The sequence below is a fragment of the Neomonachus schauinslandi genome, chromosome 1 (assembly GCF_002201575.2).
Source record: "Neomonachus schauinslandi chromosome 1, ASM220157v2, whole genome shotgun sequence".
NCBI lineage: Eukaryota > Metazoa > Chordata > Mammalia > Carnivora > Phocidae > Neomonachus > Neomonachus schauinslandi.
In genome coordinates, this window is record NC_058403.1 from 105,829,383 (window position 1) to 105,849,540 (window position 20,158).

Consider the following 20,158-nt stretch of genomic DNA (forward strand, 5'->3'; position numbering starts at 1 on the left):
GAGTTTGCCTGAACTGTCAGCAAATGGTAAGAACCAAGTCTCTGGTGCAGGGTGCGGTAACTACCGTGCCACGTTGTGTGCCTGTATTCACGCAGTTCTTGGTCTCATGCTAAATGGAGGCAGCTCCCTTGTTCCCAAGTGCTGGTGTAACTATCAACCAGCTGTTCCTGCCCCGGGTCTTTACTCCCCAAGCTCGTTTGAGCACAGGATGTAGCTTCCTTTTCTGCTTCCTGCCTTAAATGTTTGCTGACCTAGGTTCTATGCTGGGAATTCGGCAGTTGACAAAGTAGAAATGGTCCCTGTCTGTATAGAGTTTACAGCCTTGCCTCTCCTTTGCTGTTACTCTCCTCCTCCCTCTCTACTCCCCCCCCAAGCTCACATGGGGCCTTTATGTGATGGACACTTTTTCTTTGGATATAATTTTATCCTCACAGAAAAGCTGCAAGAATAAGAATACAACAGAAACTTCATATACATTTACCCAGATTTACTTACTGTTAACTTTTACGTCATTTGCTTTATCATTACAAACTTGCACACTCACTCCTTACACACACACGCATGCACAAAATTACTTTTTCTGAATAATTTGAGAATAAATTACATACCTCATGGTCCTCTGCCCCTAAATACCTCAGTGTATATGTTCTAAGAATAAGGACATTACCTTATATAATCATGGCACAGTTATCAACATAAGTAAATTTAAAACTGATAAGGCCCTTTAAATTTTTTTTAAGGTCCTTTATTTTTGAAAAATTTTTTTTTTTTAAATCTGATCTCTACAGGGAAACAGACCTGAGGGTAGGAAACTAGCAAACACGGAGCAAAGGTTGTAGCATCGTAAAGACTAGAGTTGGGGCTGGCCTGGCACGTGTGTGATCTGTGCTTGCTTTAATGTTTTGCCATTGCCACCTTGAAATTCTTTATTTTTGAAAAAAGCCTCATATTTTCATTTTGCACTGGACCCGGAGATTATGTAGCCGGTCCTGCCTAGCGTACCTGTGTACTGGGCTAGGAACTTCTGAATCTGATTTTGTAGGTAGTGTTGTTGATAAGGAAACTGAGGCTTAGAGGGATTTAAAATAATTCGGCTCAGGTTGCTGAGCTACCTGGTGGGACGGAGATTCGAACTTCAGTCTTTTTGATTCCATATCCGATGGCTGTCACATCGCTTTCAACTACTCCGTGCCCCCACCTCTCCCCGCACTGTGGGGGCATGGAGTGCATTTGGAACTGTCCTTGCTCCTTTGCTCCTCAGGAACTCTATCTTCTGGTACCCTCTTCTGGTACTATCTTTTGGTACCACAGGCTGTTTCTCTTTTTCTTCCTAAATCGCTAGGCTAAAGTGTTCACCAGAGGGCCATTTGGAAAACCTTAGTAAGTCGATAATTTTTGTCTCAAGGGAACTGCCCATGAGTAGTTTTTTTTTTTTTTTTGATTTCTGCCATTGGGCATTTAAGTACATTGCATACACCTTTGAGGAGCGCTTAACTTTTTCTTTGAAAATGCACTCACGGTAGTGTTCCGTAGTGTTCCGTTTTGTTTTTTGTATTTTATTTATTTGACAGACAGAGACATAGCAAGAGAGGGAACACAAGCAGGGGGAGTGGGAGAGGGAGAAGCAGGCTTCCCGCGGAGCAGGGAGCCTGATGCAGGGCTCCATCCCAGGACCCCAGGATCATGACCTGAGCCGAAGGCAGACGCTTAACGACTGAGCCACCCAGGCGCCCCCCATGAGTAGTTTTCATCTTAATCTTCTCTCAGATTTATAGAGAAATCAAGAGAAAAGTCTGCCTATGGCCACTCCCTCATTCAACTCTATATCCCAATCGCAGCACCTGGTTTTCTTCATGCTCCCAGTTTTGGGAGTCCTTCTGTTGTCCTTTGGGATCTAAGGTCCTGCTTCATTCCGAGTCTTCAGCTGGGAGTTGGAGAACTATCTGGAATCTGAGTTTCTGTGTTTGGGTGGGTCTTCCTGCTCTCAGACCTTCTTGATGCTCATTACTGGACCTGGTGCGTTCTAGGCCCCGGGAAGGCATCTGTGAACAGGACGTTCACTGTTACTGTTCTCAGGAGTTTACATAGTCGTCCTCCTTGTGGCTGTGTCCCATCTACATAGGATGGCTATTAGGCAGAAACAAAATTAATAAGCCAGGGTTGTTGTTGGGAAAAATAAGACGAGGAGAAAGGCTAAAGAAGTAGAATCACTTGACTTGAACAGGGCCTGCGAAAGAGGACGTGGAAGATGCACTGTTGAAGTTGCGGAGGATGACCACTCTCTATCTCATCCAGAAAGTGACAAAGGACTCGATTTTTCATTTTTGTAGAGTAATTTAGGTTAGGAACTTAGACTGTTATGATAGAACTTGCACTGTGACAGATTGAAAATTGTTACCAGAGGAGCCAGTATGGTCCTTTCCTCGGTTTTCTTCCAGAAAGAGGGCTGGTATCTCCCTGCCTAGGTCATTTAAAGTCATCCTTGCCCTAAAGGTCATTTTTTGTTATTAAAATGTCCTCCCCAGACGCTACAGGATTAGATTTTCAGAGGAGCCCATCTCCTTCCTGTCCTTACTGGTTTATGGCCATCCAATTCTCCCTGAAACCCGTTTCCCCTTCTCAGGAGAGTCTCTGATCAGCTGCACAAAGGGAAACAACCCTGAAGGTGGCTGGGGCTGGAGTCAGCTCGCTGTGCAGAAATGAGCCTTGCAGTTTGGTCTGTCCCTAGCCAGGCCTTGGCTTTGGCTGGCCTGGGAGACTTTCTGGAGATGTGGCTCTTTGGCCTGAGCTGTCGTCTGACTGCAGTCAGGGACTATGAGTTGTTCTCCACTCTGTACTCAGCAGAGCTTTGTTTAGAGGGAGGTTGTCTCATCATCTAGAATCTCCTTCTCCCCTTTCCCCCACTCTTCTCTTCCATGGTTATCTTCGTGTTTGCACTCCTCATGGGACCAATCTGTATATGCATTGTTCTGGGCTTCAGGATTACCAGATAAGGGGGTTTGTATTATGATAACCACCCGTGCCTCCCATTTGAATGCACATATTGTAATCCCTTTTTAACTGACTATAAACCAAGCCAAGCCTGGGCAGATAATATCATTTACTTTTTTATTAAACCCAGAGATGTCAGATAAAGGCATGTGAAATGCCATCCATGAAAATATCAGCTATGCAGAAGCACGGTTATTACATAAGCAAACAGTCCTGCTTTAGCTGGAGTGCTGGAGAGTACAAGTACTTCAGGTTTATTCTGGACTCTTAGGCTCCCTCTGTCCAGCCCCTCCTCCCAAGGGGGGCGGTCAATGGGCTCCTCTGTTCAAGGGTACAAGTGCCTCCTGAGTGCTGTGGGGGAGTTTGAATATGTCACTCCTTAAGTTTTGAGCATTTAATTAAAGCTTCAGCCCTGAGAGAAGGTACTTGTTTTAGTGTATGTCGTAGTCAACAACTATTAGAGATTCCCATGTGCCTACCTATCTCTGGTTAATTCTCCTCTGTTGATGTTATAATTAACACTGATCAGAACTGATGGTAGATACCTAAAGCAATTGATGCTGATTTATAAAGTCTGGATACCTTTATTTATATCTGGATATGTGTTCACGCAACTCAAATGTCAATTGAATGTTCACATTTTCCCAGTCTCTACCGAAAGCCTCTTGAGTGCTCCAAGTGTCACTGGGGGTGAGCTCCTGGGTTTATAACAGGGCCTGTGCATAAAATTTTGCCTGGGAGGTCTCCGTTGTTTGTGTGGTTGGCTCCAGCTGACATCAAGCTCTGAGCCGACCAAGGATCGTATTTTGAATTATATTGACATCTCCATCAAACTGATAGTGATGTGCCTGTGAAATTTTATGCTAACCTATAAAATTTAAAGCGACACGACCGATAGTCATCTTTCAAAAAAAAATGAGAACTTTTAATTTTAATGCCAAGAGTCTTGAAGGGGAGATCAATAAATCATCAAGGAAGCATCATTTCAAAGAGGCAGTCGGCCAAAGAGTGGCTCATCTTTGTCCTGTGGAACATAGCAATATTTAATACGGGTAATGCTTAGTTTGTTTTGGGATTCGGATGCTTAAAAATGTGTAGCAATTACTGCCCACTGATGCGTGTCAAGTTTTTAATGGAGGAGGAGGCCAAACTGGTTTATTTGACTAGCATGTGTGATCTATAGGACATGTTCCATATCATTAGAATATGTAGCTCTCTCTCTCCAGCGATGAATGAACCAGCCATGGTGAGCCTGCTGTCTAGATAGAACCCTTGATCCGACATTCTCAGCATAGTTTAGCAGTCATTGGAGAGAAACCCTGTACCCCTCCAGCTCTTCCTTGGTTCTCAGGTGGCATTTTTGTAGTACACTGGGTTTACGGTTCCTGGTTATACTCTGTTGGCTAGCAATTAGTTCTTGCTGGCAATAATGTTAAGCGTGTATACAAGGTATGTGGGAAGAACACTGTTTGGATTAGAAAGCCCAGTTTCAGGTGACCCCCGGCCCCTGCACTCTTGTGCAGCATTAGTTTTGTGATCTTGGGCAAGTCATGAAGAGTCTCTGAGGCTCAGCTTCCTCATCTATGGGGGCCAGATGATCGTGGTGCTTCTGCCCACTTCATACAGTTGTTGTCAGGTTCACGGAGGCATCTGTTCCTGAAAGGACTTTGTACGGGGTAGACTATAAAGGACCATGCAGAAGTGGCAAGGTTATCATGATTTCTGCCATTGGGCATTTAAGTACATTGCATACACCTTTGAGGAGCGCTTAACTTTTTCTTTGAAAATGCACTCACGGTAGTGTTCCGTTTTGTTCCATGGCACTTGATGCAAAAGTTCTAGCAATTTTCTGGGATAGTCCTGACAGGGGTTTCGGAGCTTCCTATGATAGTGATTTCCTTAAATGCATTGGTGATGAATAGGCTATAGGTGTGTTCCGTGCTGGTGTGTTTGAGTTGATACATGAGCCTTACTGTTTTTAATCCATTTATCCTCAGGTCTGCAATGACTGCAGCAGCTTTCATCTAGTGAGTTGAGTCCATTGTAAATATAAACTGAGAGGAGATTTCCGGTGCTATCCCACAGAAACTCGGGGGCAAAAGTCTCTACCCTTCAGTGAGCTGTTCTTCTTTCATCTCTGTGATTCACATAGACCAAGTAATTGGATGGTGCTGCACTTACTTCAGGGCCAGATACTGCTCGGGAGGGCTAGTAAGTACAGATAGCCCTGAGTGGTCAGGGGATTTTGATGAAGGACTGGTGCCCAGTGTCCCCAGAATGACCTGAACCAGCTTGGGGTGAAGAAGGGAGGCTCAGACAGAACAATGCCACAGCGGATAGGTAGATACCCTCTGTTTTATGAAAGCCAATGTGCTTGCTCATCCTGAGAGCGTGTCTCTCCCTGGAGCTCGTTGATTTTGCAAGTATGTGTAGGATTCTTGTTGGGGTTTCATCTGTCTGTGTAGTTACATTGGTGATTTTGCTATAGTATATTGAGGATTTGGGGTTTCCTGTGTAGTTGAGGGCACTGTGGAATTTCATAAAAGGAATTAAGCTCTAGTAATTCTCTTGGCTGCTCTACGAGGCTTTCAGATAAAAAAATAGATTGCAGGATATAAATGACATGCTCAAGATCTCCAGACTATCTTATCTGGTGAAGAACACTGGCCCTGAAGACAGACTGTGGGTATTCAAATTTCAGGTCTATCACTCATTTGCTGGGCCGGCTCAAGGAAGTTACTTGACTTCCCTCTGCCTCAGTTTCTACATTGGAAACTAGAGAAAGGATTATACTTAATTCACTCATACGGGCATTGTAAGGATTAAATAAAGTATGTACAATGCTAGGAGAGGTGTCTGAAATATAGTCAGTGCTTCATAAATGTCAGTAATTCTCAAATGAAGTTCTCCATCATTTCAATACACCAATGGGAAGGGATTATTTCCTCCCTAGTTGAGAATTACTAAACTGGCTAGACTTTAAAAAATGGTATTTTTTCCCCCCTGAATAAAAGAAGTAAATGCTAGTTCTAAAAAATTAAAATATAGTTAAATTTCATAAGAAAAGAAAGATACCTAGAGATCCCATTGTTAATCTTTTTCATATATTTTTCTAGTCCTTCATTCTCTTTCTATACACAAATATTTTACGTAATTAAAATATTGTATATTTAGTTTGTATCCTTTTTTTCATATAGAATGTCAGACATTCTCCAGGTAATGGCAATGTCTCAAACATTGTTAATGGCTAGATAGTATTCTAAAATATGAATACGTATTTTATTAATCATTCCCTGTTGACTGGCACTTAGATTGTTGGCAGTAATTGTAATAACTAGTACTAATGAAATATTCTTGTATATACATTTTTATATTTCTGATGGCTTTATTAAAATTTATGCTCTTAATTTACAATTTATCAGCAGTGTGTGTAAGGTCCTGTGAAATCAACTCCTCACTAAGTTACTGAGGCGCTTTGAGTTAAGGGGCTGGAGGACAGGGTCTGTGGAAGGGTGTGGTTGGGCACCACCCAGAGGCTCTTTCACCGTGAAGTTACTTCTGCTCACCTCTAGCTTTTGTACTACTTCGAATGCACATAAAACTGTGACTGTGCTTTAAAAATTGAATGGCTAATTTGAGATTATGGTTTTCCAGACAATTTTGCTTACTCAGCCTCTCTGTGTTCCCAAGCCAGAGGCCCTAACAGCTTCTGCCATTGTGGGAATATTCTCTAACTGGGAAGAGTGAGGAATTCTGAAGTTCAGTCTGAAATCTTGTAGATGGTTTTCATGACCTGAAGCATAGAGCCGGTGGGAAGGATCTGGACCCTGGAGTTAGCTTGAGTTTGAAGCCTGGTTCTAGCACAGCTGTGCAGTCTTGGACATCGTGTCCAACTTGAATCTGTTTCCTTATCTAAATTTAAAATATGAGTACTAATATATCTCCTTGCAGAATTTTCTTGAAGATGAGAGAAGGTAATGTTTACGGTGTTTGGTAAATGGTAGCTTTTATAATAATTGCCTCACAAAGCGATGTGGCTCCCATGTTTGTGTCAGTAGGTTTTCTAATTGGACTTGGGGGTCTCGGGGCAGACGCGTGCCCTGAATTGGTCTCATTTTGGAATTACGTAACTGGTGAGATTAAGATATGTCTGGAGATGGTATAGTGTATCACCTCCTCAGCATGTGACTTGATTAAATAAAGTTTTATCCAACCAGTGATTGGAGTGGCCATTCACTTAACTTCTGGATTTTGAATGCTTATTTGTCCAGGCCCTGGGAGGCGGCTCTTGGCCCTATACTAGCTCATTTACTCTTCAGAAATAGCCTATGAGGTGGGTCTGCAGTCTCCACATGAGGCTCTTTAGGCTTAGAGAGGCCCGCTTCCGTTGGGTTGCCAGATTTAACAAATAAAAGTACAGGAAATATTGCATGGGACATACTTACACTAAAAAATTATTTGAAGTTTATCTGAAATTCAGACTTACCCGGGTGTTCTGTTTTATCTGGCCACCCTACCCATAAACTTCCCCAAGATCATGCAGTGAATGAGGGACAAAGCTGGGACTTAGATTTTCCTCCATCTGACTCTGAAGCCCATGCCGTAGCCTGGTACTCTGTGATGTGTCTGTGAGAAATCAGAAGTAGAACTCAGGTGTGAAAGGTAAGGGCATTGCTGTCAGATGGCTTTAGGTTAAAGTCCTTCACTCATTGTAAATTGACAAGCTGAACTCGGAGACACTTTTCTCTTTTACCTGATTGGTGGAAGATAATTCCCTGGTAGGCCTAATGGTTAGAAATAGAGACAGCTAATGAGGGGTTATGAGATACCTATTATATATGCCAAGTACTGTGCTAGAACTACTCTGGAAAAAGCCCAATCTTTTCAAGTGAGGATTTCAGGTAAGAAGTGAAACATTCCAAAGCTATGTGGTTGTTGAGGTGACCCGGTGCTTCCTTTGACCCCGAAAGCCTGTTGACCTAGACTTGACATTATACATGACCTTCTGCTGGGAGAACTCTGGGGAGTAACTAGGGGTGACGTGTCAGTCATCCAGTGTCTCTGCCGACCCTAGAATAGGTGTTTCAGTATGAGTCTTTCCAATGGGCTGCACAGAGAATTACTTGCTGCCGCTGAAGAATTGGATATGTAATACGGTGTAGATATTTCTGGATTCTCAAAAATCCATGAGTTTTCCTTGGTGGTCAAACGCATATTCAGGGGCCATGCCTGCTTTCTAAAGGCTCGTCCACCTGCTTGCTCACCCTGCCATTCAGGATAAACCTGAGGAACTGCCCATCGCTGTGGTGTTGGGCTTCATGTTTGAGCCAGAGGTCAGCCTTTCCAGGGAGGAGCCTGGGGAGCTTTGATGGCTAGAGGGCAAGAAGCATGAGGAACCTACTGGGAGAAGACTCCCTGTGGATGAGGAGGGGGAGGAGCAGTTTGCTCCCTTCCTCTATCCTGACTCTCCCAGGATTGTGGTGGGGAATCTTTGGAAGAAAAGGGAAGGGGAGGTTCGCCAGTCTCCCTTGGGAGCACTTGGGTCTCCATCTCTTCTCTGGACCGAGTGAGAAGTTGACTAAAGATGCCTTTTGCTTTTCAGGTAGCTTTGGTTCTGGCAAGTCAGAGGAACTAGAAACCCATCATTTGGCACTCATTTTGTGTCTTGGGAACACTAGTGTCTTTTTGTATAAGATTACCTGGGAGTATTAATCATTTGAACTATTTTAACAGGAGTGGGTATTTCTGAGATACCTCGAATTTGGGGGTACCACTCTACATTTAAAGTACTGGTTCGTTCAGATTAAACAATGAACTCCACTGCATTTCTAGGTTGATGTAAAGGATTTCAAGACTAATAACCATGGTATGATAAAGATACTGCAAAATAATTGATTCTAAGCACTTTATGCGTATTAAATTATTGCAATAACATTTGAAGTGAGAATTATTATTATGCCTATGGTACAAATAAGGAAACCAAGGATCAGACCATTTAAGTAACTTGCCCCAGATCACACAGATGGTTGGTGGCAGAGTCAGAATTTGAACCCAGGTAGATGGGCCCCTAATCTCTTAACTGCTATTTTGTATAGCTGTATGTATGTGTGTGTGTGTGTGTGTGTGTGTATCTGATGCAGTCTTGCAAGAAGGATATCCTAATTATGCATACTCACACACACATCTTTGACATTCAGATTTCTCAGAGGATTTTTTTTTTTCATAATTGAAGTATTTTTATTTTATGTACAATGAGTTGGCATTAAAGTAGGTATCTTGGATATCTGCAGTTAAGGTAGGTTATCTTGGATGACCAATTCAAGGAAGTTCACTTAATCCAACTTAATGAAGCCTATATCCTTCGCGTACTGACGGAAACACTGGCGGCACATATTGAGGCCGTATTTCTGGATCAGACCGTGTCGGTTTGAGCAGATGCGGCAAGAATGAAAACCCTGGCCAAATTTCCTCAGATAGCTCCAGTACAGCTGCTGGTGACCCATCTTGCTCTCTCAGATGCAACGAGGCAAAAGACCAGATTTCTCGGAGGATTTAAGAGTAAACAGTGGGGTTTGCAAATTGGATGAGGGGCATGCCAGTTGGGAAACAGGTGGATGGGAAGTGGGGTAGAGCATGATTCCTCAGGGGAGAGGGATGGGTTAGTGGTCTGGGCTGGGTGGTCCTGATGGGAGTGGAGTAGAGGGGTTAATGCTGACATTTACAGAATAGGTAGTTTTGGGATTGTCAGGGGCTCAGCAGAAGCTGGGGAGAAGGAAATGGCAAGAGGCATTGATATTAGAGAATTCTGGGAGGAAGGGAGTTAATGCTCAGGATGGAGAGACCTAGTTACAACTCTTAAATGCAAGACTACAGTAAATTGCTTGTGAAAGACATGCCCTGTCTCTTTGTCTATCTATCTATCTCTCTAAAGAAGTTGATAAAACATGCAAATAAATGCTTTTGTATATTTTAGGGATAATTGTACTTTAATAATATGCTGGTTCATTCACTAAAAACTGGCTTTTTCAGACCCATTCTTGCTACTTAACTTGCCCACAGGGATGTGATTTTTACCTGAGAAGTAGCCATCACTGCCCAAGTATTTAGAAACTGTAACCTCTTTCATTCTAAATTGGAAACATTCCAGTCTCTTCTGTAATCATGGCTATGTTTGTGCGTGGAATAAGGACAAAAATCAAGGAAAAGCATCAGCACTGTCAATAATATGTGCTTACCCAGACTGGCACCAAAGTGTAGTGTACTGTGTAGAGGACCACAGATAGCTTATTTTTTAATGGATTGTTTTTGCCTCCAGTGGAGTGATGTTTGCTTCCGAGAGTGTGCGTGTCTGTGTGCGCGCTTCTGTGTGTCTCTGTGTGTGTGCATGTTCATTTTCTGCATTCAGCCTGCGTCACTACCATGGTAATCAGTGTTTCTCAATGGCCTCTGTAGGTGAGGAGGGTTTCTTTGAAGGCTAAAGAATTACACTTCCCAGACATTAAATGTGCATAATGCCTGGAGGGTTTTAAGCCCTGCACTAAGCATGCACGTCTCATACCCAAACTAGCCACAGCGCCTGCACTCCTACAATAGCGGCAGCCCTGAGCAGATGCTTCCAGTGCTCTTATCTGGCTGTGCTTTTCACTTTGGGACAAAGTTCTATAATCATATCTCACGGATATATTTTCTCCACACTGTAAAGCCTGAATTGTGAAGATCTCATCATGCCATAAAGGGCAGCATGAGCCAAGTTCTTGGGGCTGCTGAGGATTTCTTTTCCTTTTTTTTTTTCTTTTCCTTTTTGGAGATGTGTATCAGAAAAAGGCTTTGCCTTTAGAAAGAAATTTGACTGCTCTTGCCAATAATGTGTAACAATATTAAATTTAATGGCAGACCTTGAAGTATATAAAAACTTAAGTCCAGAAAAAGGTAAGAGTCATACTACTAATTTTAAGGTAAGTGGAATAGTCCTAGTGAAAGATGGGATACAGTTCTTATTTTATTTTATGTTTAGTTAGGTTAAAATGTTTATTTGAACTCTTGACAACATAATTGAGATATTCTATTTCAATATGAGATGAAAACGTAAAGTATTTCTGATGAGGCAAAGTGGTTTTTTTCTTGCAAATGTATACTTCTGTAACAGTAAAATTTGCATGCTGATGAATTGGAAGTGCATTGTAATAAAGTGGTCAGTGACAAAACCATTGTATTCTTAGGTTACAAGTCAAGGGTATAGATATGCTTAAAAATTGTATTTGACACCGATGAACAGTGAGTTTTAATTTAAACATTTCTTTTTCAGTTTGAATAATGAGTAAAGCTGTATTTTAACTTTCTACAATAATCTGGACAGAATGATTCCCCATTTGTATCAGTAAAAGAGAGGCATGTGTAGTGAAAATAATTAGCTTTATAAAACGACATGGTTTAAGTACTCAGCATAGATAAAATGGAGGCAGAATCAATGTATCATGTTCTTAGAATCTGTCAGCTCCCGTAGCATGAGAGGAACATTTGAAAGTATGAGTTAGGAGATCAGAAATTTAAAATATATGGAGATTGTTCTTGAATTATAAGGAATATTCCTGCCTGGTCAGACAGAATAAATGACATGTCAAGAAATGTCTTCTAAACTTGTCTTCCAACTGAGATTCATCTGTCATTTCACATTATTCATGTGCGTCTACTCAGATGTAACTTTATCATGTCAGTGCTCCACGTGAGAGCCTGTCTTGAGACTGTTGCTAGTTTATGGTATCAACTTCAATGTGTCATGTTCACAGTTCCAGCATTGATGCCTGCTTTTTATTCAAAATATAAATTAGACCATGGATGAGATTTCCGGAGCACAGCTGAGTTTTCGAAGCCTGAGAAGGACCTTTTATATAGAAATAGGGTAGGATTTGGGGATTTGGTTAACTCAATATACAGTTTGTCGGAAGGATTTTCCATTTAGAGTTTTGTCTTAATATGTTTGGAAACTCTCCTGTATGCTGAATATAGGAGTAAGTTGAAAGGCACAGCATACTATCAGGATTGTCTTTCTTTGCACATCATAGAAATAATGATGAAAATGATTGCCATTACTTTACCCATATAAGTAATCTTTAAGATTGAATTAAAGTTAAAGTGAAACATGATGGCAATTTGAGTGAATTTTTCTAGTTACATAAGCTTTTAAAGTGGATGAATGTAGGGGCACCTGGGTGGCTCAGTTGGTTAAGCGACTGCCTTCGGCTCAGGTCATGATCCTGGAGTCCCTGGATCTAGTCCCGCATCGGGCTCCCTGCTCGGCAGGGAGTCTGCTTCTCCCTCTCCCACTCCCCGTTTGTGTTCCCTCTCTCGCTGTGTCTTTCTCTGTCAAATAAATAAATAAAATCTTTAAAAAAAAAAAAAAGTGGATGAATGTAAGGTGTCTTGTTTCAGGGAAGATGTTTTCACGTACGGATGGTCTTATCAGAGGTTCTTTTTCATGATCATATATTTCATATTTTACTTATTTTCAATTATTTTAATGATTCATTTTGCTGGGTGAAAAATTTCTTTACTGACTGCCCATCTTGGTATTAATCTTAGTGGATGGCAAGACTATTTTTAAAGAAAACTTTCTTTTGAATTCCAGAACAGTTTTAAGGGAAATATCTTAAATTATACAGATCAATTCCATTTCAGAGTGTATAAAATTAGTAGATTCTAATTTTCATCAAATCTGAGTTGTATTTATTATTAAACAGTGTTAGTGGAAGTGGTTTCAATTGATGAGGCTATAAAGTTGAAAAATGTTCATTCAGAACCAGAAAGACCAAAGAGAAGAAACCCGAGTTTTGATGGTATATCCCTAGTCTCAAAACTGTATATTAAGTGTAAAACTCATGTTTGCTCCTACATTGTGTCCTTATGCATTTACTTAGGAAGATATTATTAGCCTCAAATTTTAGTATAATATACTAAGCCTCTGAGATGGAAGTCATCTCATAACCGTCAAAACTGTAAGGTACTTGAAGTGCAACATAAAAACAGAAGTCAGAGGAAGCTTCAGGCATGTAAGGCGAATGTTTTTATCATCTTGTTATGTCTATGAACCCCAACCTCCCTTTTAGCAACAAGAGCTAATACCACTTCTTACTTCACAAGGTTGTTCTAAGAATTACTGGTATAATGCCTCTGAAAGCATTTGGAAGATGGAAGGACCCCAGAAATGTAAGATGATATAATTCTAGAAATAAGGTTAATGCACATTTCATCTACTTTAATTGAAGAGAAATTTTATTTGTTCAAGAGTGCAAATAAAAAACACTTTGACCTAGAACCTTGGTTGCATCTGCTACTAATTTTCCCCTTGGCTTAGTATAACCTGCATGACAGCAGTGTGCACACTGTGTATTGAATGCCTTATGCTGATGTCACTGTAGGAGTGAGTCCTAGATTTCTAGAGCAGGAAGAAACCATAGCTACCTCACTCTTTTAAGGAGGAAAAAAAAAAAATAGGCTGCACATTTTTCTCTGAGACATGCAGTAGATTTGTGGCTGGAATTGAGCCCTCCAATTCCCAGATCATGATGGCTGGACCTACTCTTTTTAATCATACGGATTTTTGCTTTTAGGAGATGCTAAACATTTTAGATACTTGTGATTTCTCTCTTTGTGTCATTTGAATTCTTTGTACAAGGGAGGGGAAAACTGAGAGTTTCTCATGGAATCCATAACCGTTAATAATTAATTGGTACAAAGATATATTGAATGCTTTATATACAAAGTGCTGGTGGGGGATATGAAAGTGAATAAAAGTATTAACCTTTTTTTCAGTAATTCATAGTATAGTACAAAGACAAGCTTATATCACTGTAATTATGGTAACACTGTAATAGAAGAACATTCCAGCGGTAGCTGGAGTGTGGAGAAGTAAGCAAAGGATTTCTGGAGGTAATATTTGAGCTAAGCCTTGAAGAATAAGAAGGATTATATCTGGTAGATAAGCAAGGATTGAAGATGAAGAAGTAGGCAAAGGCCGGGTGTTATAATAAAGACCTCATAATCCAGGCTAGGAAATTTGGACGTTATTTCTCCCTGCTCCCTCCCTGCCCCCCACCCAAAGGAGAAGGTTTTAAGCTGGGGAGAGATTAATCTGATTTGAATTTCAGAAAGATCTCTGACAGCAGTTTAGAGACTGAGGGGAGAGATGCGACTAGAGCAAGGGAGACCAGGAGGCTCTTGCAGTAGATAGGTGAGAGTACAATGGTCTCAACTTTCTTAGCTTAGACCTTTCACGAGAAAATATTGGACTCTGCAGTTTACGTTGGTGTCCTTTGCCCCTGATCAAAGCTGCCCTAGAATTCACACTGCTTCTTCCTCTGTATGCACATTTTATCTAGTTACTATCTTGCATTTGATTCGAATATATTAGCTATAAGTAGGTAATTACCTGATGTGAAATTTAACATTTCTGCTCTTACTAAGTTTATAACCTCTTTTTATTAGACAGAATTTTGCCTGGTTATGAGTAGCTCTGTTTTTCTTTTTTAAAAGATTTTTATTTATTTATGTGAGAGAGAGAGAGAGAGAGCACGAGAGAGAACACAAGGTTGGGAGAGGGAGAAGTAGGCTTCCCGCCAAGCAGGGAGCCAGATATGGGGCTCCATTCAAGGACCCTGGGATCATGACCTGAGCCGAAGGAAGACACTTAACCAGCTGAGCCACCCAGGCGTCCCTCTGTTTTTCTTCTACAGAGAACGAGAAATGTTTTCCCCAAGAAGCTCAGAGCACTCCAACTCAACCTTTTTTAGGTTATAAGACATTGATTTGAATGTTGTCATGCTGCTTGTGTAATCAGTCCAAATATAACAGAGTAGGGAGGTCAGTGGCCATATCTTGGTATTAAATTTTTTAAAAAATTACTATTTCCCTATTTAATGAAGAAGGTGAAGCTCATGACACTATGTACTTTATTCTGTTTCATAGATCAATTAGTCTAGTTCTGAACTATCTAGTAGGGTGAGTTCTTTATCATTGTTCTTATTCAATTTTTTTTTTGCTCTTTTCATGTACTTTCTGTTCTAGATAAATTTTAGAAATAGCCTGGATAGTCCCCAAAGTAATTCTGTTTGGATTTTTTTTTTAAATTGGAATTGCATTGATTATGGAATAACTGAGGTGAATCACTAACTTTAAGACACTGAATTCTGCCTTTCAGGAACATAGTAGGACTCACTAAATTTTAAGTCTTTTTTTAATGTCAGTAAAGATTTAGAGTTTTTTTTTTAAGATTTATTTGAGAGAGAGAGAGAGAGAGAGAGAGAGCATGACAGCATGACAGCATGAGTGGAAGGCAGGGGCAGAGGGAGAAGGAGAGAGAATCTCGAGCAGACTCCCTGCTGAGCACGGAGCCTGACATGGGGCTCCACTCACTGCTTGATCCCAGGACCCTGAAATCATGACCTGAACTGATGAAACCAAGAGGCAGACGCTTAATCGACTGAGCTACCCAGGCACCCCTAGAGTTATTTTTCTTCATGTAGGTTGTCTGCATTTCTTGTCAGGTTAATTCTTGTGGTGGTTTTAGTTGGTATTGTGAATGGGCTTCATGACTTTGAGCATGTTGAAACACCACAGTTTTGCTCAAGGGCCAGCACTTGCATGCTGTGACAATGTTACCAATCTGGACATCCCTGAAGCAGGGGGACAGGTGCACAGACATGTTCTTGTGGTGTTTCTTGAAGCGGTTGTACTTTTGGATGTAGTGGAGGTAGTCTTGGTGGGCGACAGTGGTCTTCTTCATCTTCATGTTGGTCACCACACCAGACAGAATCTGCCTTTGGATAGAGACATTACCAATAAAGGGGCATTTCTTGTCAATATACATGCCCTCCGTGACCTCCTTGGGAATCTTGAAGCCCAGACTGATATTTTTGTAGTATCACGGGAGCTTCTACTTGCCATTTTCTCCAAGCAGGACCCTCTTATTTTGAAAGATGGTCAGCTGCTTTTGGTAGGCACGCTCAGTCTGAATGTATGCCATTTTAAACACGGTAGTATGAAAGAACTAGTACAAGAAGTATGTTTTCTTCTCTTAACCCTCTCCACCTCTTTCCTAAATAAATTACTTTTAACTCTTTTACTATCCTTTTCGTAGGGTTTTAGTGTTACTTTCATATCTCTGAATGCTGTATGTATAGTACTCTCTGTTGATTTTTCAATTTTTGATATCATCTATTGATTTTCTTCTATGGTAGATGAGGAATTAGCTCGCTAGTAGCATCCCCACATCTCTTTCAGTTACTTTATTGGTTGGCTATCTTTGTAACTTTAACAATTTCACTTACACTTTTTTCCCCTGCTCTGCCAAATAGAAATTACTCTACCTAGTGATCATAGTACTCCCTTTACCAATCCTTTCTCTCACTTGTCCCTCCTTACTTTTCGCACATATAATAACTTTTTCACTCTTTTTCAGTATTTATCATTACTCCTTCCATGTTTCAATCATAGGTTGATTTTAAAAGTTTAATGTCAATAAGCAAAGTTTACATATACTATGACTGCATAACGTTATGTGATTGTGACTACATAAATGTTCACCAGAGCAAGTAATCACCTCATTTAATTTTTAATTGCTTAATTTTAGTTAAGGATACTGCTTCAGAACATGGTATCTGAGGAAACAAGGGTAGATTCTGGAGATTTCTATACCAGATGATGGCATCAAATTCATTAAAAAAAAAATCGAATACTTAAAAGTCATTTTGAAAACTAACAATCTTCATCATAACTCAATGAGATGAGTAAAGTTGTTATCTCAACTTTGGGGATGATGAGTCTGAGGTACAGAGAGCAAAATAACTTGCCCCAGGTCATAGTGTAATTTTGTAATTGGTAGAGCTGACATTTGAATACTGTTGGCCTACTTTGGAGCCTGGACTTGCAGTCAGGTTCTCTGTTAGTGATGCTGTTACTTTCTTGGAGTTGGTAAGATACAGAGGCAAGAAACAATTGACTGCCTTCTCTGTTTAAAAAAAAAAAAATCATTACCATTTTTATAGAGACATCTTGGTTTAATTTCTTCTCTCTGCATATGGTGTTCCCTGGAGTAAATGGGCCTGCTGCTGAGTACTTCCTGATTAAGAGAAGGAAGAGCTGTGAGGTAGTTGACATTGGGCTTGGCATAGGGAAGCAGTGGGGGTAAGAATGGGTATAGGGTGGGACCAGATCTTGCAAGGTTTTTAATATCCCCCTGAGGAGTTTGGGCTGGATCTAATGGAGAAGGAAAGAAGACGATGAGCTTTGGAGTTGATGGGTGATATAAAAGTAGTAGTTGAGGAAAAAAGAGTGGTATTTTAAGAGAATGTGGTATTTTGGGGGAAAAAAGAAGTACCATGAAGGATTGATAAACGGTCCTGCAATCTACTTGAGAAATTGGTTCAGCATATCAAGGCCATGAACCCTAGGCATGGAGGTTTTTACAAACGATCCACTACTATCTCTAATTACTTGTCAACAAAACAGAAGCTATCATGAGTGAGTTAAGAGTTACTTCAGCTGTCTCTTTGAAGAAAGGTAAATGATTATTTCTATTGATCTGTTTAAAGAGTAAGTCATGATTGTAGATGTGTGTAATATAAGGTTTTCATCTAATTCAGTGAACTGTTGCTTCTTGCCTTTTAAAATCAGTGTCCGTATTGTCTGTTTTTGCAGGTAGGTTGTGAAAAGATAAACCTTTAGAGAATATACAGGCAGGAGGTCTGAGGCACCCCTCCCCCCAAATATAGATATAAAATCAGAAGAGAAGGGACAAAATAAAAGACAGCTTTAAAGGACTGTTGTGTTACTCTCTCTTTTATAATTCCTCCTTGCACATTTTTTCTCTCATATCTAAGTTCATTTGTCATCATTTGCCCTTTTCTTTATTTTGAATGTCCAAAATTATATCTGATGACTTTTTAAAAAATCAAGCAGTATTGATTCATATTAAGTACTAAGTAAAATTGCTCCTCGCCTTTCTCACTCCTTAGATGTCACCATAGTTGTTACTTCGTTTGGCGTCCTTCCAGGAGTGCGTGTACATGTGTGTACACACATACAGAAAGGAGCCACTCCACTAGTGGAGGTCCCACAGGGAACTACACTTGTATGTGATGAAGAAGGACAATGAAAAATATAAATTGTGTGGGCCATGTCACAACCTACCTTCCCGTTGCTACTTGTTGAGCCCCCATAGGAACATGAGACAGGACTTCAGCCTGGATCTAGTAACTAAATGCCTCTTATATTGTGAGCATTCTCTTGGTGTTAAGGTTTTAAGGTTAACTTCAGTTATTTTGTGCTTTCCTTATTCTCTCATTTTTGCATTTTTAAAATTTACTCACTTCTTTTCTCATGTTCTTACTGGTGTTTTGAAAAATGAAAAGGCCAGAAAATCTGCTTGGAAAATGAGAGAAGGCAGGCATGGGGAGCATAATAAATAGGGATATATAAATTTGGGTGGTGGGATGGGGAGGGAGAGGGACCATGTCTCAAGTTGCTTCTTTATCATGTGATTTTAATCTTATGTAAAGAATTTGGTCAGAGCTCTTCTCATAGTCATTCTGGTGCATAGTCATTCTGAACTTTATTTCATATTCTCTATTTACTTACTTTTTCCTGTCTCAAATGTCTGCCTTTTTTCCTGAAGAAGAGGTGGATGGAAGCAAGATATACACAAGGGGACAAAGGAGGAATAAAAAGAATGAAGAATGAAGCTGTTCCATTCTCCTTACGCTTGCGTTTCTTACTTTTCCCACACTGGGCACTCACTCTTCTATTGGTTGTGATTTTTCCTCCACAAAGTCTTCCTTTTTGTTTCTAAATTTCCTTGCCCTAGTTTTCTCATTTCCCTTCTCTTTTCACAGAAATAAAATTTAGACTATATTTGATTTATAAAGCGATATGCGAGTCCATGAAGATGAGAATCCATGGTTGGGTATTACCCTGGCTCTGATGTGTATTACCCTGGCTCTGATGTGTATTAGCTGTAACACGTTGGAGCAGTTGCCTACTCTGTTATTTGGTCTATGGGATCATCCTAAGATGCTTTCCATGATTTTTCTTGTTCTAAGTTCAGAGAAGTATCATTAAGAACCAACACAAAGCAACACAAATATTGGCAAAAGCCCTGAAGAGCATAGAGAGCAACAAAGTGTTGGAGTTCTGAAGTTGTCAGTGGTCAGTGCAAATAATGTCTGCAGCCCTGGCTAACATTCTCTTTCTATTCACCGGGTAGATATCACCCTTATTTGAGGAGAGAGTTCAATTTTGGTCACTGCATTTAAAGAAGGTAGTGGGGAAAGCAGCATATGATAAGGTATAGTAACAGAATGGAAAATGGGTTCTTTCCTTAAGAACAGGTCAAGTTTAAGAGGCTGGACATAACATTTCTTGGTTGAACCATCCACTTTTATAATTCTGTGGCTTCTATTGTTTTTTTTTTTTTCTTTTTTAAATTTCTTCTTTTGAGTAATACGTGTGCGTGTGTATGTGTGAGGGGGGGATTCCATGCCCTTGCTTTTTTGTGCTACTTCTTTATCCTGTACTCATGTATTATTGTCTTCCAGATACAATTCTAAGTTTACACTTCTTTGTTCAATTTCTTTAATTCTCATTTACTCAATACTTAAATTTATTTTCTTGTTTTTTTTATTCATATTGCTGGGCTCTTTTCCCATTCTCACATGCAACCTGTTCTCTTCTTTCTTTATCATTTCTTTGTTTCTTTGTATCCCCAATGAGAAAAGAAGGACACTAGTGTCAGGGAGAGCCCCAGAAGTTCTAATCTAGGACTTTTTCAGTGTTCTGGTGCAATGGGGGGCGGGAGGAGAGTTATGGGATTTGGAGTAAAATAGCAGCAGGAAACAACCAAAAGTTCTAATAACAGCTTAACTCTTTGGGTAATCACTTGGGTCAATTTCTCTGGCACTCATTTTCCTCATTTAAAAAAATACTGATTCTGTGCCTTTCAAAGAATTGCAAAGATTAATGAGATGATGTGTGTGACAAGTCTCGCCCAGTGGTTGGTACCTAAGCCTTAAGTAAATGTTACATCTTTCCCCTAGTCACATATGCCTGCTCATTTTAGTATCTGTGTTACACACACACACACACACACACACACACACACACACACACACACACACAC

General features: G+C 40.4%; 2 protein-coding genes across 3 annotated transcripts in view; one reads left to right on the plus strand and one right to left on the minus strand.

The window, feature by feature from the left end:
• The window catches only part of PLCH1 (phospholipase C eta 1), a 173,562-nt gene that overhangs the window by 15,324 nt on the left and 138,080 nt on the right, over positions 1-20,158 (plus strand). The gene's annotated exons all lie outside the window — the stretch shown is intronic.
• LOC110591664 (40S ribosomal protein S29-like) lies at positions 9,324-9,494 on the minus strand. Its single transcript, XM_044915117.1, has one exon. It carries the CDS (start codon positions 9,492-9,494, stop codon positions 9,324-9,326), a length of 171 nt encoding a protein of 56 aa, XP_044771052.1.

Bases quoted from the DNA above. Each gene is read 5' to 3' on its own strand.
- LOC110591664 (XM_044915117.1), bottom strand. From the start codon at position 9,494: ATGGGTCACCAGCAGCTGTACTGGAGCTATCTGAGGAAATTTGGCCAG.